The sequence below is a fragment of the Ovis aries genome, chromosome 18, assembly GCF_016772045.2.
Source record: "Ovis aries strain OAR_USU_Benz2616 breed Rambouillet chromosome 18, ARS-UI_Ramb_v3.0, whole genome shotgun sequence".
Taxonomy (NCBI): Eukaryota; Metazoa; Chordata; class Mammalia; order Artiodactyla; family Bovidae; genus Ovis; species Ovis aries.
The window spans coordinates 64,680,378-64,703,543 of NC_056071.1; the positions used below are offsets into that span (position 1 = coordinate 64,680,378).

Here is a 23,166-nt window from a genome sequence, read left to right on the forward strand (position 1 = left end):
AATCTCAGCATCACCGCAAACAAAGATGTGTTCCATGGTTGTAAATCGTTTTTTAGCTGAAATGTTACTATTTCTATATATTCTTATGAAACAAGGTTTAATTCTATCAGTTTAGTATTATAATCAAACCCAAACTAAGAGCTGGGGTATTCTGATCAATTCTCATTGGATTGGATTCTGGGAATCTCAACAGGATTTCCTGGTGGCTTAGACGGTAAAGCATCTGCCTGCAATGCGGAAGACCTGGTTTCGATCCTCGGGTCAGGAAGATCCCCTGGAGAAGGAAATGGCAACCCACTCCAGTACTCTTGCCTAGAAAATTACATGGATGGAGGAGCCTGGTGGGCTACAGCCCATGGGGTCCTAAAGAGTTGGACACGACTGAGCGACTTCACTTACTTACTTAAACTAAGAGCTGGGGTATTCTCATCAATTCTCATACGAAATCGCTAGCAGGACTAAAGCGGCAACTCTGGTGAGACCAGATCGGCATGTTAGACTCAAGAGTTGCCAATGCTCCTGAAGCCGGCTTCCTTCCTGGGGGCTGGTAGGATGGCTCGTGAATTCCAGGCTGGAGAGAGCTTGTGCTTCGGGGTGTTTGTAAAGCCCTTCCTTGCCAGCTGTCCAGTGTCCGGGGGACAGACTGGCAGCTACCTGGCTGTCTGGACAGCTGGACACCAGCAGGGTCTCTGAGGCCTGATGCTCTGTCCTCCTGAGAAAATCCTCAGGGAGGAGGCAGGCAGGACAGGCCACCCTCACGAGCGGCCCGAGGCAGTAGGGAGCGGGCCCTCTGAACCATGCTCTCAGCTCACAGGTCCAGCCGGCCTCCCCTCGGGAGTGGTCTGGAGTCTCTGACGGAGGCCCACCAGTGTGTTTTCCCTTTTTCTCACTGTCACCCAGTAACTAGCTTCTAGACTAAAGCACAGGCTTACAGAAATAAGGTGACTTTCCACATCCTCTTTGGAATAGTGTTCACAGACCTGGGAATTTGTAGCTTCAGTGTTGCAGTATGTGTAACCTTATTAATAAATGAATGCTAGACTGTGGCGTGCATCCCAGTGAGTGAGGAAATGTGAGTGCTGGTGGTTGCATGAGGCTCAGCCCTCTCGGGTTCATCTTGAGCTCGGAGGGCCTCCTGCCCCCCGCCAGAGGGGCGCCGCCATCACCACCCTCAGAGAGCAGAGCAAACACCTTTTAAGAAATGCCACTAGGCTCTGTTTCTGGGGAACGCTGGCTCTGGGGGACAGGGCGCAGGCTCTGGGCCGCGCTTGGCAAGCTGGCCTGGGGGCTGGGGAACCCCTCGGCGGCCCCAAGCTGCAGCTCCTGGGGAGGACAGTGAACAGCCCCTGCCCCCAGGAGGTGCCCCTCGCCTTTGTGCAGCGATGCTCAAAGCACCCGGGCCCTGAGAGACCACCCTCTAGCCCTGGCCAGCCCTGCCCAAAGCGTGCCCGCCAAGCAGCTCAGCGGCCTCCCCCGAGTTAGGGACTAGATATACGGACATGGAGGGGGCCTGTGAGAAACGCTGGCTCCCAAACCGACAGGAGGCCGGGCGTGGGCCCGGGACGCTGCTGGAAGGGCTGAGTGACTGTGGCTGTCTCTGCCGCCCTGTGTTTTGCTGGATTAATGGAAACTGCTTTGTTTGCAGGGTTTACTGTCAGCCCCAAACCAGGCCACTTCTCCAGGTGGAACTGTAGTGTAGCGACCCCACGCCTGCTCGGACATCCTCGCCCCGGTCCGCGTCTCGAGGGAGCAGCCACAGCGCAGTGCCGGCCGCGTGGGACCTTCAGCAGCGCTGCGTGGAGGGCAGGCCGCGAGGAGGAGCTCAGCGGGGTGCGGTGCTGTGCACCCCAACAAGTTGTTTCCGGTTTTAAACCGTTCTTTTGGGGTTGCAGTAAAAAATGAGAAATGAGGTTTTCTTGCTTTTTACTCTTAAAATACAATGTAATTAAAATGTTATATATATATATAAAATTATACATATATACATAGTGTAAAATAAAAATATTTCTTGGACAAGAAATCCCCTTAAATCCAACTGTTTATAAATAGTACTTCCCTGCTTCTGCACTATTTTTAATACTTTAGGTGGTCAGGAGACAACCTGGAATGCACTCATAAAAGTTGTTAAAGTTATTTCTTGTAATTCAGGAAGACATATGCTGCAATCATAGATTTTTAAAAATTGTTTGCACTTAAAATAGCTTAATGCTGTTAAAAAGTTATTTTGAATATGGGTGTAGTGGACCGCCAAGGTATGGCACAAACATGCCCTTTTTTAATCTGTTAACATTTATTTTAATACTCTCGTTCCAATGCAGTCAGCTCTGTATTATATATAAAATAATGTAAGTCTGCAGTTGGGGAAAGGGTCACTTCAGCAAGTAATTTTCATCATTTAAGAGTAATATTTCTAATTCACACAAAGTTACTATTAAAGCTATCTTGAATATACCACTCGTCTGTCTTCTGTTAAACTGGCTCTAGCTTCACTGCGTTTCTGTTGTTGAGGTGCTCAGGCCACATCCCTCGAGGCTCTCCAGCCAGTGAGATCAATTTCAGGCAGCTCTTGAACCCGCGGCTCACCTGGGGAGATCGCTGCTTCTTGCCACGTCCCCATCTTCAGCCGTGGTGGGCCGTGGTACGTGGGTGCCAACTCTGGTTTCAGCGAACCATTTTCTCCTTACAGCTTAAAGCCCACGAACCACCTTCTGTCGCTGAGAGATCTCACCCGCAACTCTCTACAGCTGTGTGTGAAAATGCTTTGTTACCCATCCGGTGAAAAGGCTAATGAGATGACTTGGGACTTTGATTTGGTTGAAACCAGCTGGTGAGCAGCTCTGAGCATAGGTCAGGCCCACACCTGCGTGCAGACTCTACAGGTGACTAGAGTAATAACAGTGTGTAGCTGCCAAGCCGAGACCCTTTTGTCAAATCATACACAGTTGAGCCCTCTTCTGAAGGCCTTTATTCAGTCAGGCTCTAAACCATGGTGCCTAAAACACATTTCTCAGAGATCCCAGTAAACCAGGGGCACGTCCGAGTGATGTCAGCTAGAAAAGATGCGAACACACTCCACTCACTCCCCTGCCATCATCTGCGTGAGCGTCCCACAGGATCACACTGCTGGGTGCGGGAAAACTCATCAGCGCAGGCTTGCTCCCTTCCCGAGAGGAGAGGAGGAAGGTTGGGGAGCCAGCTCTCCACCGCCGCCTCGCCGCACAGCAGGTCGGGTCCATGTGCACAGAGACCACCGGCGCTCGGGCAGCAGGGCAGGTGGCCGCCTGTGCCCCGGAGGCCTGGCCAGTGCCGGCCCACGGGGCGCAGAGCCCTGGAAGGCGGGGGGCCCCTGGGGCAGCAGGACTGTGCTCCTCAAACCCGGGAGAGCAGGCCCACCTGCTGACAACAAAAGGGGAGCCCCCCGGGGGCCCAGGGACTGCACAGCCCCGCCCGGGAGCCCAGCCCAGCGCCACGCTGGGGGACAGGTGCAGAGTCACTGCACGGAGCCCTTCACATCTCTGTATTTAAAGTGGGTCACGATGCCCCTGAACTGCCCTTAGAGCTGCCCTCGCTCCGAGCAGGCCCCATCCCCAGCCGCTCCCTCATCTGCTGAGCCCTCGGAGCCCCTGGCACCTGCCCCCACCCTGGACATGGACCCTGGGTCCTCTGCCATTCTCCACCCAACGCCACCCTCACACGGGAGGGCCCTGAAGCCAGCCCCTCCCCCTGCTCCCGGGCCCCATGAAACACCAGCCCCCTGCCCCCCTCCCTTGGGCCCCGTGAAACGCCAGCCCCTTGCCCCAGCCCCGCTGTTCGTCCCTCCTGCCCACCCCCCACTTTCCGCAGCCACCGCTGCTCTGCCCTGCCCCTCCCCCCCACCAGGGGAAATAGGTGTCTTCTGTGCCCACTTACTGCCCTGGGGCCGCGTGCTGGCCTAGGCGCTGCCCTCAGGAGGTGATCAGGTGAGCCAGGCGCTGCGCCTGTCTCCCCAGCAGAGCCAGTGCCCCTGACGCGCCCACAGAAGTCAGGATAAAGGACGGTCAGGACACACGTTCAACTCGGCAAACAGGAGGACACCGTGAGGACAGCTTACTCTTTAATAAAATCAGGGGTCTCCGGTGGTAAAATCTGGAAGCTGAGCTGTGCTAAACACGAGCGCTGATGGACTCCAGGCACGCGGAGCCCGCGGTGAAGCCAGCCTAAACAACACATCATGACAGTATAATCTCTCTCTTCTGATTCATACAAAAGTTACAAAATATCCCTGCCCCGAACCCTTACATTATGGAAATGAAGTAAAACCCTAGGAGGAGACGGTTTTGCAGCTGTATTAGACTGGAACACAGTCAAGCCGCTCTCTGGACGCGGCTGTCCTGGCCGGCGGCTCCAGGCCGAGGCCGTGGTGCGGGTCTGGGGGCGGCGCTCCTGGGACAGGACGCCCGGCCCTGGGAGCCCCTGCCCGCTCGCGGGCGCAGTGGCGGGGAGCCAGCCCGAGCAGGGCGCTGTGGCGCTCAGTAGCCCCCACCTCTGCGCTCTATCGTGGGCAGGCGGTACTGTTTCAGGCTGGGCTTGATGTCCTTCTGCGTGTCTGTCTGTCAGAGAGAGGGACAGACACTCAGTGGGGGCCAGGGTGGGCGGGAGCACAGGGTGGGGGGCTGCGGGACGCCCACCTTCTGGGCCGCGCCGACGCACTTCAGGGGTCTCAGCAGCGGCACCTTCGGGAGGAACACTGACGGCAGGGCCGGGCTGGAGTAGGAGGCCAGCTTGGCCCCTCCGGACAGCTTCAGCCTGGGCAGCTCCATCAGGTAGGCCGGCCCCGGCCTCTGGGGGTGGTTCTCCTCTGGCCTCGGGGGCTGTTTCTAGAAACAGGAGAAGGCCAGATGAGCGCAGGATGCCAAGCCCCTTGCGGGAATTAGGCAGGGCAACGGGGGCGCCCTTACTGCTCCTGCCCCGCACAATTCTGGGCCATGAAGTGTTACCACACGGTGACTGGACAACACACACCATGTCCCAGGCAGAAACTCAGGGGGCCGCTCCCAGGCCAGGCCTGCGTGGACGGCGGTGGGGGTGCGGGGTGCAGGGTGCGGTCTCGCTTCCTGCTCTGACCCCTGGGGTTGGCCGCGTTGCCTGCAGCCTGCTTCTGTGTGGCCAGTGAGCTAATGGGTTTCACAGCTTTTAATGGCTGAAGAAAATTTCACGGCATGCGAAAACTGTATGAGGCATGGGCGCGGTCGCCTCCTGGAGGAGCACACGGGCCGGACCTGGGGTCCCGCTCTCTGGAGGGCAGCCTGGCCGCAGGGACACCTGCGTCCTCGGCCCCCGGCAGATGGACCCTCAATAAACGGCAGCCGGGCAGTCACCACAGAGCTCGGTGCCTGCCCACAGCTGTGAAGGGGGCTTCGGGGCCTGAAGGGAAAGGTGAGGCTCTCACAAGGAGAAGCCACAGCTGCTAAAAGCGTGCGCAGCAACCGCCGGTGGCCCGCTGCTCCTGCAGGGCTCAGCAGCCAAGGGGTCACCTGGCCAGGGGTGGCTTCCCTGCACCCCCAGCTAGGGTGGTCTGAGGGACACGACAAGGTGACCGGCGCTGGGTCTGGGTGCAGCCTGGCCCTGGGGGTGGGAGGACCCGCCCCGCAAGGCTGTGGAAGGAGCTGGTGGGCAGCAAGGGCGGGGGCCATGGGAGCCGGTGCCCACCCCCGTTATGTGCAGACGCTGTCTGGCTTGGTGGCAGGTCGATGACGGCCCCTCCAGGGGGGTGGGGGGCCCTCCAGGGCGTCTGTCTGGGAGACACGGGGGTGCCTGCAGCCGTTGGCTCCCCCGGTCACAGAGTACCTGCTTCCGGCCCTCCTGCGCCATCTGCCAGGTGCTGCTGAGCTCTGGGGCCATGGGGCACTCGGGGAAGGGAGCAGGGGCCTTCCACCTGGCCCTCGCCAGCGCCTGCTTCTCAGCCGCCCTGTGGGGAGCACAGAAGGGCGCCTCTGTTGAAAACCCACCGTGGCGTCTGCCGCCTCCGCTCCCCTGCCTCGCTCACACACATCTCACCCACTGACCGCCAGGGAGCTCACCCCTTCTCTGCATCAGCCTGACAGCCTCTGGGCTCCACACAGAGGGGTGGCCAGGTGCCCCGGCGCAGGCACTGCCCACGTCGGGCACCACCCAGCTCACTCTGGAGCCTCACAGCGAGCAGGCTCACCCCACTAGCCCCTTCTGCTCCGACTCCCTGGGCTGAACATTGGAGCCTTGACCTCGACTGAAAGGCGGCCACAGGCCCTCCTCCTACCCTCCCTGATGCCACTAGCCTCCTTTCGGGAAAAAGTGCCGAAGAGGAGCGAGGGGTGGGTTCCCAGAGGTATGGGCACTGTTTCTGGGACCACCTTACCCCTCCACGTCCCCCCGGCCCCCGCGCCCCCTCACCCGGCCCCTCCACGCCCCGCCCCCGGCCCCTCCACACCCCTCCCCGGCCCCTCCGCTTGCCCCCCAGCCCCTCCACACCCCTTCCCTGGCCCCCCCGCCCCCCCTGCCCCTCCGCACCCCCTCCCTGGCCCCCCCATCCCCCCGCCCCCCCCACCCCTCCGCACCCCCTCCCCAGCCCCTCCACATGCCCCCCGGCCCCTCCACATGCCCCCTGGCCCCTCCACGTGCCCCCCGGCCCCTCCGCTTGCGCCTCAGCCCCTCCACATGACCCCCCGCCCCTCCACACCCCCCTCCCCAGCCCCTCCACATGCCCCCCTGCCCCTCCACACCCCCTCCCTGTGCCCCCTGGCCCCTCCGCGTGCCCCCCGGCCCCTCCGCTTGCCCCCCGGCCCCTATGCACCCCCTCCCCAGCCCCTCCGCTTGCCACCCCGCCACCCCCCCGCCCCTCTGCGTTCCCCTTGGCCGCAGCAGGGCGCCCACCTCTGCTCCTGGAAGTAGGGGTGCTGCAGGGCCTGGTGGGCAGTGACTCTCTCGTCGGGGTCATAGGCCACCATGGCATGCAGGAGGGAGAGGCATTGCGGGGACAGACTGGTGGTCAGTAGAGGTATCCCTGATCCCTTTTTAAAAGGAAAATCAAAACTCATAGCTCTCGACCTGCATTAAAAGCCCAATGATAATAAACGGTCACGCCGCCATTTAGAGCACGTGGCCGGTCCAGCGTCAAGACTGCACAGGGGCCTGCGCAGAAGGGAACAGCTCACGATCTAACAGTGGGGCGGGGAGGCACAGCGGCGTCCAGACCCCGCGCAGAGAGGCGCTCAGGGAGCCGCAGCCCTGGGCTCCGCTGCCGCCGCGTGCCCCGGGCAGCGCTGGCCCCAGGAGAGGGGCGGTCTCTGCACTGCCACTGGTTTTCCTGTGAACCAAAAACTGCTCCATGACATTCAATCTGTTTGTAAAACAGGTGTGTGTGTGTGAAATCTCATACTCTAGAGATAAGAAAACTTTCCCTTGGAAAGACTAATAGCACATTCCCACCAGAGAAGGAAGTAAAATTTAAAACAAGAACAAGACTCCAACAGAGTTGTCATCTCCCTACCTTCCTAGCATCTGGGAGCTGCTGGGTGCTGCCCACCCCTCACGTCGCCGGGGACCCTCAAGAGCCCGGCTCCCCCAGGTCGCCGCCCAGGGGTCAGTGTGGCAGGGCGCCAGGCGGAGCTGCCCCAGGCCAGGCGTGCGGCCTGTGCTGGGAGCCGTCCTCACCCGAGACTCCGAGGTTCTAGTGAACCCCCCAGGGACGCCTCTCCACTGCCTGGGCCGAGCGGGCTGTGTTGAGGCCGTGGGGAACGGCAGCGGGGCGAGCCCTGGGGCGGGGGCCCGGGGCCTGCACTCACTGCTTGAACTTGGTGAGGGTCTTCTCAGGAGGCGAGCCCATGACGTCGTGGATCCTGGAGATCTGGTCCAGTTCGTTGGCTCCGGGGAAGAGCGGCTGCAGGCTGGGCGGGATCAAGGCTGCCATCAGGGCCCCGACCCTCCCGGCGGCAGAGGGACCTCCAGCACGCACGCCGCCCACCCCCGCCCCGGGCCTTCCTCCTCCACTGTCCCCACGTCGGAGTCCTAAGGCGCAGAGCCCACTCCCGAACCTGCACAGACGGGTCTCCACCAACTTCGAGAGGAAACCCCCAGCTCCTCTCGCCGCGGGGGAGCGCTGTCAACAGCAGTTCAGGCTGGGTCAGGCCAGACTGCGTGGACAAATGAGGTCCACAGAGCGTTTCGGTTTCAGAGCCTTCACAGACTTGGGAGTCATGGATAAAAGGGCTCTGGCGCCTCTCACCTCCCTCCAAACTGGCTCAGGCGACTTTGTGCTGTGCCCGACTCTCTGCGACCCCCGTGGACTGTAGCCCCCAGGCTCCTCGGTCCAGGGGATTCTCCAGGCAAGAGTACTGGAGTGGGGTGCCATGCCCTCCTCCAGGGGAACTTCCTGACCTGAGGACTGAACCCGGGTCTCCCACATGGCAGGCAGACTCTTTACCATCTGAGCCACCAGGGAAGCCGAGGGACTTAAGTACATGAGAAAAGACCATCTGTTGTAACTATAGCATCAGTGAAACCACAAGTCTCCTTTCCAAAAATAACAGTTACTTATCAACAGGAAGGTCTAGAGTCAGAAGCTGCACCCTCAAGGGCCTGTGCGTGTACCAAGGGGTCAGTGGAGCAGGTGGCCATGGATGCCCTGGGTCCTCCTGCCTTGCTGGGTACTGTTCTGACCAGCGTCACTCTGACGGAAATCACCCCTCCCACACCCTGGCCCCGTCCTTCCTGACCCGCTGGAGCAGGAGGGTGCGCCCCCCTCCTCCTTGCCCGGCCTCTGCTGTGGCCTTGCTCTGTCCAGCGGTGGAGCCGAGGCTGGGGTGGGGGCAGCATGCTCAGGGTTAGAGCGCTCTAGACTCCAGCTCCTCCTCACCCCGGGGCCTGAGCGCCCATGGGAATGACTGAACTCCGAGGGCAGGCTAGGGGGCATGGCCCCCACTCCCCATGGCAGGCCCCACACAGGGCAGGAAGCATGCCCTGGCTCCATTCCTCCGCGGGCTTCACCGGTTCTACTGCTGATGAGGCCACAAGGAGAGGCCCGGCCACCCGAGGCCCAGCGGCCGGTGGGAGAGAAGTAACTGACAGTGTTCCGCCCTCCACGCTGGGCAAGCAAGGAGAGCGTTCCGGCCGCTTCTTGTCAGGTTCCAGGGCAGCCAGGACACCAGAAGGGCTATTCCAGGGGCACAGGAGAGGGTGCAGGGGGGGCCTGGCGGGAAGCCACTGGCTGCGCCCCCCGGGGCCCAGCGTACCTGGCCATCTCGTAGAGCACGCAGCCCGCGCTCCACAGGTCCATCTTGAAGCCGTAGCAGCCGTCGGTGAGGAGGCACTCAGGGGCCCGGTACCAGCGGGTGGAGATGTACTCGGTGTACGGCTGCTTTGAGTAGACGCTCCGGCACGACCCGAAGTCCCCGAGCTTCAGGACATCCCGCTGCGAGCGGGGAGACACGGGGACAGGGAACGTCTCACCAAGCAGCGACCGTCACGCGGGCCATTCCCGGCGCTGGCGCGCTAACACAAGGGCGCCTGGCGTCTAAACGAGCTTGTAGATCATAGAGTGCTGGCTCTGTAAGCATCTGAAGCTGCCGCTCTGCAAGCATCTGAAGCTGCCTCTCTGTAAGCATCTGAAGCTGCCGCTAACCCATGAGCAAGTGGGGTCTCTATCCAGCAGATCACATTTACAGAGATTCTGGCTGTGTTTTATAGACATTTCAAAACGTCTGCAGACCGTCTATGGGCTGTGCATATGTTTAAGTCACAGAGTAAGTCTACAGATGAATTCTATACCCTGGTCATATCCCCCATTATGCCTCAAACAGGTTTCAGGGTATTTCCTCCCTCTTCATCTCTCACACTCAAGTCGTAAAATGCATGCTGTCAATAAACATGAAGTCTCTGGTGGGCACCTGCAGCTACGGCCCACGTTAAACAGCACTTCTCTCGGCCACATGATGAAGAGACCTACACTGACAGCCTCGTACCTCTGTCCCCGTTCCCGATATATTCAACAAAAATTAAGGCAGATAAAAAGGCAAGAAAAAACAGTCTGAAGAGGCACAGCATGCATCAAAACCAGACTCAGATACGGCACAGGTTTTAGAATTTTAGAATCACCAGACAGGAAATTAAAAAAAAAAAAACAAACTATGATTAATTTAAGGGTTCCAGGGGAAAAAGAAGACAGCATGCAAGTTCAGGTGGGCAACGTAAGAAGAGAGATAGAAACCCTAAGAGAAAAATCAAAATAAAACATCAGAAATAAAAAACACTGGAACAAAAATTTTAAATGACTTTGATAGGTTCATCAATAGACTAAACAGTCAAGGAAAGAGTTAGTGAGCTTGAAGACATGCCAACAGGAAACTTCCCAAACTGAAATGCAAAGCAACCGAAGAACATCAGAAACAGAACCAGCATCCAGGAGCTGCGAGACAACTTCAAAAGCCGCGGCACACACACTACAACGTGGACCAATCTCAGGGAAACGCGGCTGAGTGAAAGAAGTCGGATCACAGAGGGGTATGTACCATGTGATTCCATTTACAGAACATTCTAGAAGACACACACGAATTCTGTCATGACAGAAAGTCAGCTTGTCTTTCCTGGGGACAAGGAACAGGAAGACAAAGGCTACCAAAGGCAAGAGGAAGCTTCTGGGGGCAGCGGCTTTGCTTGGCAACTGGGATGGTTTCATGGGTATCTACAAATGCCCAAACCTAACAACTTGCACACTTAACACATGTACAGTTTAAGGGCTTTTGAGTGAGACAGATCTGAGCTCAAATCCTGCCTCTTCCCCTTTTATATTTACAGCGTTTAGAATAATTTATCAATAAATGGAGTTAATTTTTATACACAGTATATAAGAAGGGTGCCTTTTTCCAGACGTACAGTTATGTTGATGGCATTTATTAACGATTTTTTTTTCCAAACTGGAAGGGAAAAAAAAATATAACAAACACGACCTCCATTGGGATTGAAAGCATATCCAGTGAAAAGTTTTTATATTCTGTCTTCATTCTGATATCAACTTTTCATATAAAAATTCTTACCTTTACTAATATATTTTCTGGTTTTACATCTCTGTGAAATATTCCATTTCTGCATTCAACATGAAAAGAAGGACAGAATTAATTGTACCTCACTCAGATTCTTTCACACTGCATTTTCTAATGAATGGTAACGCATTTTATTAATCCGAAAGCCTCAAGTCTCCACGTGCATACCTGTGCATGTGGTCCAGGGACTTACAGAGCTGGTACATATAGAGCGCAATCTTTTTCTCTGATATCGGGTGTCTTCTTCCTGTGCAATCAAGGAAACAGCCAAATATGGTCACCAATATCCCTGTTTTTTAAAGAAAACACAATCCATTTTTAATAATGTGCAAGAATTTCTAATTTTCTCAGTGAAAACCAGAATGGAATAGTTCTAGGAAATATGCAGTCCATCTACAAAATATGCCGTGTAGAATTCTACACACCGACAGGATTTCATCCAGAATCGCCCGGCCCCAGGCCTTCTCTGCAATGAGAAAGGTGCTGGGCGGTCAGCCAGGGGCACTCGGTCTGGGGGCCTCCGCACAGGCTCAGGAAGGCCTGCAGGGCACACTCCTCCACACTGGGACTCGAGCTGGCAGGCCACATGCGTGCATGCGCCCTCAGTCATGTCCCACTCTGCGACCCCATGGACTGCAGCCCGCCAGCTCCTCTGTCCGGAATTTACCAAGCAAGAATACTGGAGTGGGTTGCCATTTCCTGTTTCAGGAGATCTTCTCGACCCAGGGATCAAACCTGTATCTCCTGTGTCTCCTGCACTGGCAGGCAGGACAGGTTCTTTACCGCTGAGCCAACCTGGGAAGCCCGAGATGGCAGGAGTCAGCTGCAAATCCAGTATTTTCCTCAGCTTCCTGTCTAGATGGAGATTTCCGTCTTTAAGGGAATAGATCACAGTTTCTTTTCTTTTTTTTCTGCTGCACTTCCGGCATATGGGATCTTGTTTCCTGGCAGGGACTGAACCGGCGCCCCTCGCAGTGGAAGCATGACGTCTTAACCACTGGCCACCAGGGAAGCCCCAGAAATACGTTCTCTTAACTGAAGAAGACCAATGACCGAATTGCACAGCCCACACACTCCTTTCACAAAAGGGAGCAGTCCCTGCCACTGCTGACCACTCCCTGCAGCACACCGGGCACCCATCCACACAGCCTGCAACCTACACCCTCCTCACTCCTGCACTGCTCATGATGTTCTAGAACCCTGCACATCACACTCCAGTCCCACGGAGTACTGCGGGCCATGGGGTCCCAAAGAGTCGGACTTGACTTAGCAACTGAATGGCGACCAGTAGCACAGGCACCTGCGTTCTTGAAGATGTCATATTTTATTTGATTTTAATCTCAGAGGCCTGTGTTTCTAGGTTATTAGGCTTTAAATATGAGAAACACACACTCTCACCTAACAATTCAGAGAGCCAACACGAGCACATGGCCCACTTGACATTTTTGGTCCTAAGTTTGCAATTTCTGTTGAAAGATTAATGTTTTCTTTTTCTCGCATAACAAGAATGTTTATGTTAATCATAGAAAGTAACAATTTATAAAATGTCTAAGTGGAGTGAATTTTTCCATGTCATCTTTTTATTCTGTTTCACATCAGTTTTCCACAATTTAAAAGAATTAAAACCAAGACTGCGGGCTTCCCACAGCTTGAGGAACTCTGTAATTTTATCGATTATCTGTACAAAGGTGAGAAGAAAGCAAAATTTCCGCTCTCTGTCACCCGTGAGGCTGGCTGAAGCGTTGTCAGGCTCTCTCCCCTCTGTCCTCGCTGCCACGGATGAGGCGGGCTCCCCAGACCCCGGGGGCAGACCCCCCCCCCCGGCTCAGGGCCCCCAGTCCCTCAGGGCTGGTGAAGACAGTGACTGCTCCCCATCCCCGCCAGGCACATCTGGTTCAGCAGGTCTGCGGTGGGGCCCTGAAAGCTGCCTTTCCAACGAGTGCCCAGAACCAGCTGCAGGGCCTGGCTGCGCGCCTTGGGAACCACGTCCCACGCCTCGCTCTTGCTGCCGGGACGCCCCCGCCCCATCCCCTTCTCCCGCTTCCGGTCGTGCTCACACCGCTCTGTTCCTAGAAGCACCCTTCCCAGCCCCAGCCACACGGCCACATCCTAGTTACAGCATAAAGCTGTCCTCACATTCATCAGAACCTGAACTCAGGGAAGGTGGCCTCTTTCAGGGAAAGTCTACTTCATCCAATCTTTATAATCGCCCAGGGATCTCCCATCAGGCAGATTCCAAGGCCCAGGCCTAGACCAAGGGAATCACTAGGGATCTCCCATCAGGAAGATTCTAAGGCCCAGGCCTAGACCAGGGGAATCACCAGGGATCTCCCATCAGGAAGATTTTAAGGCCCAGGACTAGACCAGGGGAATCACCAGGGATCTCCCATCAGGAAGATTCTAAGGCCCAGGCCTAGACCAAGGGAATCACTAGGGATCTCCCATCAGGCAGATTCCAAGGCCCAGGCCTAGACCAAGGGAATCACTAGGGATCTCCCATCAGGCAGATTCCAAGGCCCAGGCCTAGACCAAGGGAATCACTAGGGATCTTTCATCAAGCAGATTCCAAGGCCCAGGCCTAGACCAAGGGAATCACTAGGGATCTTTCATCAAGCAGATTCCAAGGCCCAGGCCTAGACCAAGGGAATCACTAGGGATCTCCCATCAGGAAGATTCCAAGGCCCAGGCCTAGACCAAGGGAATCACTAGGGATCTTTCATCAAGCAGATTCCAAGGCCTAGGCCTAGACTCAGGGAATCACTAGGGATCTCCCATCAGGCAGATTCCAAGGCCCAGGCCTAGACCAAGGGAATCACTAGGGATCTTTCATCAGGCAGATTCCAAGGCCCAGGCCTAGACTCAGGGAATCACTAGGGATCTCCCATCAGGCAGATTCCAAGGCCCAGGCCTAGACCAGGGGAATCACTAGGGATCTCCCATCAGGCAGATTCCAAGGCCCAGGCCTAGACTCAGGGAATCACTAGGGGTCTTTCATCAAGCAGATTCCAAGGCCCAGGCCTAGACTCAGGGAATCACTAGGGATGTTTCATCAAGCAGATTCCAAGGCCCAGGCCTAGACCAAGTGAATCACAAGCAGGCGGGGGGCCAGGAGTCTGACCGTTCACTGCTCTCTGCCCCCAGTGCAGGACTCTCTCCCTTCCTCCCGGGCCAGCTCCCTCTACCCATTCGTAGCCGTAGGGGCAAGGCTGTGACTCCTTCCCATCTCTCCGTGGGAATCCCTGTCTGCACATGGTGGCTCCCAGGGGAACAAGGAGCCCGCCTGAGCCACAGGCACCACTGGTCTGAGCAATCAAGAGTCCACACCCTCGACAAGGAGGATGGACTGTCAACTTTCAAAAGTATTTCCCCCCCAAAAAGATCCTAACTTTCCGGGCGCGAGATGGTATCTGGTTCCCACCAGATTCTTGCTCACAAACACCTTGAAGCAGACAAAATACTGTGAATAAAACACCCTGAGGTTCTCTGTATGACCCTTTACTGAAGCCAGCAGACTGCAAACAGTATTTCCCTGGCTCACTGAGCCAAATTAATTATTCCAAGATAATTTTTTACCAAACATTCTCATTAAGAAGGCACTTAATGAATGTTACACATAACACCAGCAATGTAAAAGGTCGGAAGTGGACACAGTGACTAGCTGTGGCCTCCAGTGTAGCCGCGCTGAACCAGGCAATCTAGCACACACGCCCCTCCCACGAGAGGCCCCGTCCCCGGGCTGCGGCTGGCTCTCCGGGTCAGCCTCCGAGGAGCCTGCAGGGCCACAGTCTGCACCTGGGCCCAGAGGCTAGGCCCCCAGGCAGCGTGCGAGCACGTGTCTGCCATTGGGTGTTTTCCAAGAGAGAGCCCTGCAGGACAGCACGTGGTTCTCAGAGAAGCTGGAGGTCCCGACCGGCAGAGCGTAGCAGGCGGGCTGTCAGACTCAGCATGGAGCCGGAGCCATCACCAGCACCCCTCTCTCAACAAGACCACATTCAAGGAGGCCTCCCCGCTCTGCTCTTTGCCTTCTGCCTTGTTTCTTATTTATTTTTTGGCCATACTATGCAGTATGTGGGATCTCAGTTCCCTGGCCAGGGATGGAACCCACACCCCTGGCACTGAAGCACAGTCTTAACCACTGGACAGCCAGGGAGGTTCCCCAGCTCTGTTCTCTGAAGCCGGCTCATCTCAGGCAAGTGCTCTAACTTCTTGGAAGCTCTTTTCCTCATCTCTGGAGCGGAGCTGAGCTCCCAGCACAGGGACGAGCCAGTGCAGACAGCCAGAGCCGGCACACTTAGCTGGGCGCAGCGTGCTGATGGTGGTGGTGGTGATGACAGGCGCCCACGCTGATTAAAGACCACGCCAGCCGGGCGCTGCTCCACACACCCACACCTGTCATTTACTCCTCACAGCCACCCTGAGAGCCAGACACCATGATTACCCCGCGAGGTGTGCACGGCGCTGTGCGTGCTCTGGCCTGGAGTGCGATCGGGGACACCCGTGCTCCATCGACACAGAACCGGAGGGCACCTCCCAGAAGCACCAGCACTGACCTAACAGGATGGCACCATCGGCTTCAGAAAATTCCAGCGAAAATAATGCTACTCACGCACACCCTGAACGGCAGAGATGGACAATGTGAGGAAGACGCTCAGCGACCGTGCCACATCAGAAAGTTTCAAGGAAGAGCTAGGAATTGCCGTAACGGGTTTATGTCATGTCTACTTCCTTTTTATATATGCACAAAAGTGACATGGCTGGAAACTGTCTCAATAGTTCTGAACCAGTTCCATTAATAAGGACAGGACTAAAATTGCTAAGTGATAAGAAAGGTATGTGTCAGAGCGGCAGTGGCAATGTTTTTCTTCCTTTTTGTTGGTACATAAAAAATACTGCACCTTACAGTACACTGGCTCAGATTTGATCATATATAAAAATACAACTGAATTAATCTGACACAGTAATTAATCTGTCATGCAAAATCATTACATTGCATAATGACTGGAACATGAACCCTGATTTCAGAGTTGCCTTAGCATTGAGGAAATACAATCATCCCTGGGTGTCTGCAGGGTACTGGTTCCAGGAGCCCCTCAGGTACCACAATCCATGGATGCGCAAGCCCGTTGTATAAAATGCTCCACAGCTCAGACACACTGCCTAAGCTCCTCAGGGAAACAAACTGTAACGCTATGCTTACAGTCAAACAAAGCTTGGTCTGCTTTTTCCTACCTGGCTCAGAGTCATAGGTTTGTTGTAGGATGCCTGGTCCACTCACAGGCTCTAAATGGTGTAACCCTAAGGTGACAAGACGAGCCCCTGGACCTGGAACAGCCTGCGCTCCAGAAGGTGGCCCATGTGCTGCCGGGGGAGAGTCACGGGTCTGGGTGGCCGAGTGTCGAGAAGGATAGGCAGAGGAGCCGCAGCAGGAGACTGCATGGCCCAAAAGTGGTCGGTGGTGGCCTTGGCCGCCGGGCCTTCCCGGTCCACTCAGGGCTGTCCAGAGGGCCGTGCAGGGTGGGCAAGAGCAGGCGCTGCCCGAGTCCCGACCCCAGACCATCACAGCCAAGGCCCACAGCCGTGGACAGGTCCCTCGTCTCTCCATGCCTCCCTTTCACCATCCCGAACATGCCATCATGACAGAATCCGCCTCACAGGCTCTCAGGGTGAAATAAGCTGACTCCTCTCAAGAGCCAGGGTCAGCGCTGGGCCTGCGGAGAACACTCACGGCCGTCGGCCGTTACTGTCCTCGCCGCACAGTCGGCGCCCCCGAGCCCCCGGGTCTCTGTCCGCGGGTCCCGCATCCGAGGTTTCTGCGGTTGGCTGAATCCCTGAGTCGTTTCACACACAAGGGGCTTGAGCATCCATGGATTTTGGTACCTGCGGGGCTCCTGGAACCAGTACCCTGCAGACACGAAGGGATGACTGCATTTCCTCAATGCTAAGGCAGCTCTGAAATCAGGGTTCACGTTCCAACAGTGAGTGTTTGACAATCACTGTCAACCGTTTTCCCCACGTTTTAACTTCTCTGACACTTAGAGGCCCCTTAGCACCGACAGCACCTGATCCCATGCTCAGAGCACAGCGCCTGGCCTGTGAAGCCACTCGGCATCCACGAGATGAACCAGCAGCCGTTGAGCCTTAATACAACAGTCTGCTTTCTGCAGTCTCTGTAGACAGATACTGAAAGAAACAGACTCACTTCCTCCAATTACACAACTCCCCTACTACTAGAAATTAAAACATCGATTTCTAAACAAAGTTTTCTCCAATCTAAACACATAGAAACTTGCCAGAAATTATCCCCTCCCCTCGAGTTTTAAAATATCACACTCTGACAATCATAATTCTAACATAAGATATGTATCTTATACCAAGAGAATTGTTATTATACTAAAAGGAAGTGGTTCTGTAGATTCATTAAGAATAAAATGTTGGCTTACTGGTAAAAAGATGATTGCAAGTTACAATAAAAATTAGCGGTTGTTTCTCTTGGTTGCATTGATACCCTGTCCTGATACACTGTTAAAATATGTATTACACAGAGACTATCAAAGTGAAGAATCTAAGTCAGTTAGTGTATTTGAAAGTTAATCACAGAGTAACACCTTATTTATCCAAGTTGTCTGGAATAAGACCTCAAGTGAAATTTCCAGGTAAGTGAGGTTTACTCCTCAGATATAAAACTCTCTTCTATTTGGCGGTATTTTACATGGAAATCTTTTAAAAATATTTCACCCATGTTCCCATCAGCATATCCTACAGTGACATGGTTACCACAATCCAGTACATGACTGTGCTCCCGCTAACCTGTCCTGGGGACCCTGGCGGCTTACAGCTGTCTTCCCGGACGCTCTTGGTTTGGTTTATACTTTCAGTTTCCTCCCCCATTACTGGATCGTCACCTGTCACTTTCTGTTGGTGTGTAAAGTTCTAGAAGCTCCTTTTAAGAGCTCTTATTTTTAATAGGTTTTAGACCAGGAAACCAGATAACTAAGTTTATTTTAAATTGTACTTAAAGCAAGACACCTGAATGAGAGGTTTGTCTATGAATAAAATACACAAGGTTTATAACTTAAAAGAAACACCATATATTTCCAGATACAAGGCAATCTCCTACTTTCCTCAAAAGATGTAAACGCTTCTGGATCCAAAAGTTTTATATCAACTTTCGCAGATGTAAAACTTGTCTATTCATGCTATTTATTAATTTACTAAGCCACATATTTTAAATCACATATAAAATATTTCCATTTGACATACTTCTTTCCACGCTCCTACTTCATAAACATAATTTTATCTGAACTCTTTGCATGCACCTTTAACATCATGTTAAAGGTCCCCTTTGTTGCAAGAACAGCTTCTTGATCTGAAAGTTTTCCATAGCACATCATCTGCCCTTCGGCCTAAACTGCTTGAAGTAATATAGCAGTTTTTAAATCATCTATGATACTGTCGCTAAAACTCAATTTCAGATATAGAGTCCCTCATATAACATAAGGCAGTGATTTTTTTTATTTTTTTGGTAAGAATAATATGATCCATAAAGTCTAACACTTGCTGTGTGATATTTACAAAGCTCATTTGTCCTGACATCTAACGCCATGGAGGGGGTCAGACCCAGGGCTATTTGACCAACGTGGGCCAGTCTTCTGCCTCCTGCCTTCTGCTTCCCTCAGGTGACCTCTGCCGGCCTCCAAAACCAGCCGTGACTGGGATCGGCTCAGGCCAGTGGCTTCCCCAAACAGAGCTGTACTGTTCAAAAGACAGGGACGCATGAGCACTCAGCAGTTCAGGGCGCCGCGCGGGGGCCCCAACCCCAGGAGGAAGGAGAGTCCCTCTCAGGCGATGATTTGTGGGGGAAGCCTGCCTCATTCCGAAGCCTAGAGTAGAATGTCGAGCCACGGCAGAGCCCGGAACGGACCCTCGAAGGGCACGAGCCCGCGGGAGGCCTGAGCCGGGCCTCCCGCTGCGCCTCCCTCACCCGCGTCCCCCCGTGTGGCATCCCTTCCCGTCCGCAGCCATGCCCTGAGCAGACAAGACTGCCCCCGGACACCTCCCACACCCAGGTGGCGCTAGCGGCAAAGAACCCACCTGCCAGTGCAGGAGACGCGAGAGATACGAGTTCAGTCCCTGGGTCGGGAGGATCCCCTGGAGGAGGAAAGGGCAACCCACTCCAGTATGCTTGCCTGGAGAATCCCACGGACAGAGGAGCCTGGTGGGCTTCAGTCCGTTGGGTCCCAGAGAGTCGGACACGATTGACGCGACCTAGCACACACGCACTGCATACTTATATACAACTACCGAACTGTGGTGACTGATGATTTTGAGAATTAAGACAAATATATGGGAACCATAAGCTTTAAAAGATCTTAGACACTCTTTCCAATTATTCTACATACCTCGTATTAGCTCATAAATATTCATGTCCATAAGTTCACATATTAGTGCGAGAGAACCAGATTTTCTGTCACTGAAGAAGAAAGCAGGTTTTTAAAATGGTTTTTTCCTTGTATTAATCAGAAAAAAAGCATCAAATATTTAACTCATTTGTAAACACTTTTGATAAACATAAAACACTCCCACAGCAAAGGCCAAAGTGTAATGACTGAAACAGCAGAAGTTTTGATTTTCAATCAGTATTTTAGGTAAAAATAATTTTAAATAATAATAAAACGACTTTAGGCAAAAATGCTAAAAGCTGGCCTCCCACAATTTTGGGAAAAAAGCATCTTGAGATTATGAAAGTAACTATTATATCTTCAGACAGAAGAAACAGGTTGAGGAGTTTGAGAAGCAAAACAAAGAAAGTAGGACTTAATTCAAGCTCTGTGGCTGCAAATTCAGCTTTAATTTACCTAAATTACTTCCATGTCACTGAGATACATCACAGTGTGGGGAGTGAAATACAAAACCCAGCCAGGGGCAAAAGGAGTAAATGCCCACGCCCCTGCAGGGTCGCCTCGGGCCCCTCAGGGCACCTGTGGAGGGGCTGGATGAGGCGCACTGTCCCTCGGGCTGCCGCAGACAGAAGCGCTTTGCCCCTGAAGCACTTGGCACAGGCAGGGCCCTGTGCAGGCTGCAGTCTCCGGACCGGCCAAACACGTGCCTCAGGGCACGCGGGCCAGGAGGCCACGCGGGCCAGGAGGCCACGCGGCCAAGACAAGGCACTGCATTTTAAGTTTAGAACTGGTCAGCTCTCTGATGAAAACCTCCCCCAGCTCAATGGTCAGAGACTGCGGTTTCCCCGGATGGTGGTACAGGCCAGGCTTCCTGCTGAGGAGCGCTTTCTCGGAGCTTCAGGCCAGATCCCAAGCCTAGCCCCCGGGAGACAAGCCCTTCCAGATGAGCTCCGCTCTGCCTTCTTGATTAGAACAGAAATGAAAAAACCCCCTGAAGTTATGTGGGATACAGTGAGAATTGGCTGTATGAAGCCGCACTGAGATGGCAACTGCAGGGACGACCTAAGCGGAGCCCCCGAAAGAGGGCCACAGGCTCACACTCAGCTGTCCTGGGCCGCCGCCGCCTCCACAGAAGCCCAGCTGAGCTTCTGGGAGGGGGACCGTTCGAATGATGTTCGCTGCTGTGACACAGAGTCACTGCAAAGAAGGCCTTTCCCCTTTAGGGCTCGGATGCAGACACTGGCCCGAATACGTGTCTGAGCTACAGAGCCAGTATTTAAAATGTCTACTATGGTTTTCTTTCTTAAAAAAGAGATCTAACAATTATCATCAAGGTTAGATAATTTTTAAAGCCCCGATATACTTACAAAACCACTTCGTGCAACGTGAGAATGTTCGGGTGTGGATTCAGGCATCTCAGTGCTTGTATCTCACGTAGGTTGTTCACTTGCTCAATACTATTGTGCAGGTAAAAACAAACGAGTTTATTATTCAGGTCAACTGTAGAGTCAGGGTTATCAAATCACTGTTTATTCTCCATGATCACAAGTTACAAACACAAATAACGCCAAGCAAGTTTATCAGGTTTTATTTCTCCCATCAGCAGCTGAACATAAGCATATCTCATTTCTACATTATCTTTAGGAAATCGAGGCTCTTATAGCTTTGGACATGCATTCAAACTCTTCCCATCTAAACTCCTGAAAGAATACTTTGGTAGTTTCTCTTACAATTAATAAATATAGAAACAGAGACTAAAATTTTCCATTAGTCAGTTTATAGGAACTAAGAGCAATGTAAGCAACATCTGAAAATAAGCATCTCAAGTTCAGACGGGCTTCCTTCTACTGTTTAATGCAGGCTGCACACGTTTTCACAGTCCTTCACCTGGGGAGAGGCGTTCTCTCAGCAGGCACGTCTTCCTGAGGCTTTTCTTTATGGGGCTGCTCTGCTGCCACTGTGTTCACGTCACAGATCACAACAACACAATAGAGGCCAATGGCCTAGGGCTGGCTGTGCCCGCCTCCCAACTGACCCTTGCCAGGGCGCTCTCCCTGGGGCTGGGCCCAGCCGGGTGACTCCATCCACCAGAGACTCCATCTCAGCGGCTCCAAGAGAAACTGATTCTGGAAATATTCTTTCTCTGAACTGGCAAAACTGTTTCATCAACTTCTTTTTTTTCTTCCTGGCCTTGCCATGTGGCTCATGGGCTTCTTGTTCTCAGACCAAGGATTGAACCTGGGCCCCAAGGTTGAACCGGGTCCTAACCACTGGACAGCCAGGGAATTCCCAACCAACTTTCAACATGTAGAGTAAAGCTCAGCAATTTGTTTGGTTATTCAAAGAGTGGTTATACCCAATAGTATATTATTACTGCTGTTGTAAATCAACACGGCTGGATATTTCCAGTCTCTCTCATGCTAGGCAACAAATGGGGGCCTGACACACAAGAGCCTGGGCAGTCTGAGCAGAAAGGTACTCCTGACAAAAAGCCTTAGGCCCCTTTTAGCTGTCACCCCGTTTCCTCCCTCATACCCAGGATGATACTCAAAATATTAGCAACTTACACACCATGGTCCACAGCCAACCTGAAAAGACACAGCTCACTTTGCTGGCGCAGCAGCCTTAAGGAGGGTCCCTGCTGAAGCCGGGACTGTAACCCTTCAGTTACTGGAGAGAGTGGGGGATCCCACGACTGCTGGGTAAGGGGCCAAGCATGCTGTGTAGGGGGGTGGGGCCGCACCCCGGAGGCTCAGGATAGTAGCTCCTTCCCGCCTCGAATCTGAGTTTTTCACTGCCTAATAACTGTTACGGATGGCCGTCCTGGGGTGTGCAGGGACCATACCATGACCCTGTCCGTCCACTCGACCAGCTCAATGCCCAGCCCACCCCCTGCTCCTGCCCATACCCTGGCCTCCCCTAGGTGACTCTAGAACAGTACTTCCCAAAACATGTCCCACAGAATTTTATTTCTCCGGAAAACGCTTTGTGGATAAATGCATGTTGAGGAAACATGAGACAGGGCCAATCTAGTTCCTTTCAGAGAGTGACAATTTACAGTTGATGTTAGAAGCTTTCAAAATCCTACCAAATAAGGAAAACACTTTGCCTTCATTTAAACCAACATTTTCCAGACTTTCTGGGGGCACAGGGTCCTCTCTTACATATATTAAGTCACCGTCCCTTAGAACTAAGGTTCTAGAGAACACACCACATCAGACCATCCTCTGAGTGACATGGCAGATACAGATTATTTTCCTTAGGGCAAACGAGAGGAACACACACACCAACAAGGCAAGAGGAAGAAGAAAAGATCAAGCAGGGCATTCTTTGGAGGACGCTTATACGATGGCTGCCAAGCATCTCTCCCTCCCTCCCTGGGGTGCGCACTGGAAGGGCACCCATGGTTCACCCCACAGCCCCACACCGCAGAGTCCCTGACCCAGGGCCAGGCCACTGAAGACCCCCCACCAGTGCCTGCCACGCCTCTGCCCAGGGCATGCTGCAAGTCAGTGGTTATCAACCGAAGGGACCTTGCCCCCCAAGGGACACGGGACAATACTAGAGACACTTTAAGTCGTCATTGCTCCATTCAATGGCAACAGCCAAGGACGATGCTAAATATCCTACGGTGCACAGGACAGGGCCTGTTGCAAAGATGAACCTGGGCCCAAACGCCGACGGCACCAACAAGCCCAGTCTCAGGTGGAAATAGC

At 53.9% G+C, this 23,166-nt stretch overlaps 2 protein-coding genes across 15 annotated transcripts in view; one reads left to right on the forward strand and one right to left on the reverse strand.

Moving 5' to 3' along the window:
* WDR20 (WD repeat domain 20) overlaps positions 1–2,451 on the forward strand; it is a 66,367-nt gene extending 63,916 nt beyond the window's left edge. For all 11 annotated transcript variants that reach the window (XM_027957424.3, XM_015102056.4, XM_027957420.3 and 8 more), the window contains one exon: positions 1,646–2,451. In XM_027957424.3, the coding sequence (XP_027813225.1) occupies positions 1,646–1,699 (54 nt within the window). In that variant the 3' untranslated portion in view covers positions 1,700–2,451. The remainder of the gene's footprint in view (positions 1–1,645) is intronic.
* Positions 2,452–4,080: 1,629 nt separating this feature from the next.
* MOK (MOK protein kinase) overlaps positions 4,081–23,166 on the reverse strand; it is a 44,831-nt gene continuing 25,745 nt past the window's right edge. Inside the window, exons 3-12 of one of the 4 annotated variants that reach the window (XM_042235520.1) lie at positions 20,818–20,907; positions 19,451–19,521; positions 11,220–11,298; positions 11,046–11,094; positions 9,246–9,424; positions 7,800–7,901; positions 6,889–7,062; positions 5,827–5,947; positions 4,668–4,856; positions 4,081–4,585 (exon numbers count right to left, since the gene is read on the reverse strand). In XM_042235520.1, coding sequence (XP_042091454.1) covers positions 4,556–4,585; positions 4,668–4,856; positions 5,827–5,947; positions 6,889–7,062; positions 7,800–7,901; positions 9,246–9,424; positions 11,046–11,094; positions 11,220–11,298; positions 19,451–19,521; positions 20,818–20,907 — 1,084 coding nt within the window. In that variant the 3' untranslated portion in view covers positions 4,081–4,555. Of the gene's footprint in view, positions 4,590–4,667; positions 4,857–5,826; positions 5,948–6,888; positions 7,063–7,799; positions 7,902–9,245; positions 9,425–11,045; positions 11,095–11,219; positions 11,299–19,450; positions 19,522–20,817; positions 20,908–23,166 lie in introns of all 4 variants that reach the window. The other 3 variants (XM_015102057.3, XM_027957425.2, XM_027957426.3) reach the window with 3 other exon arrangements.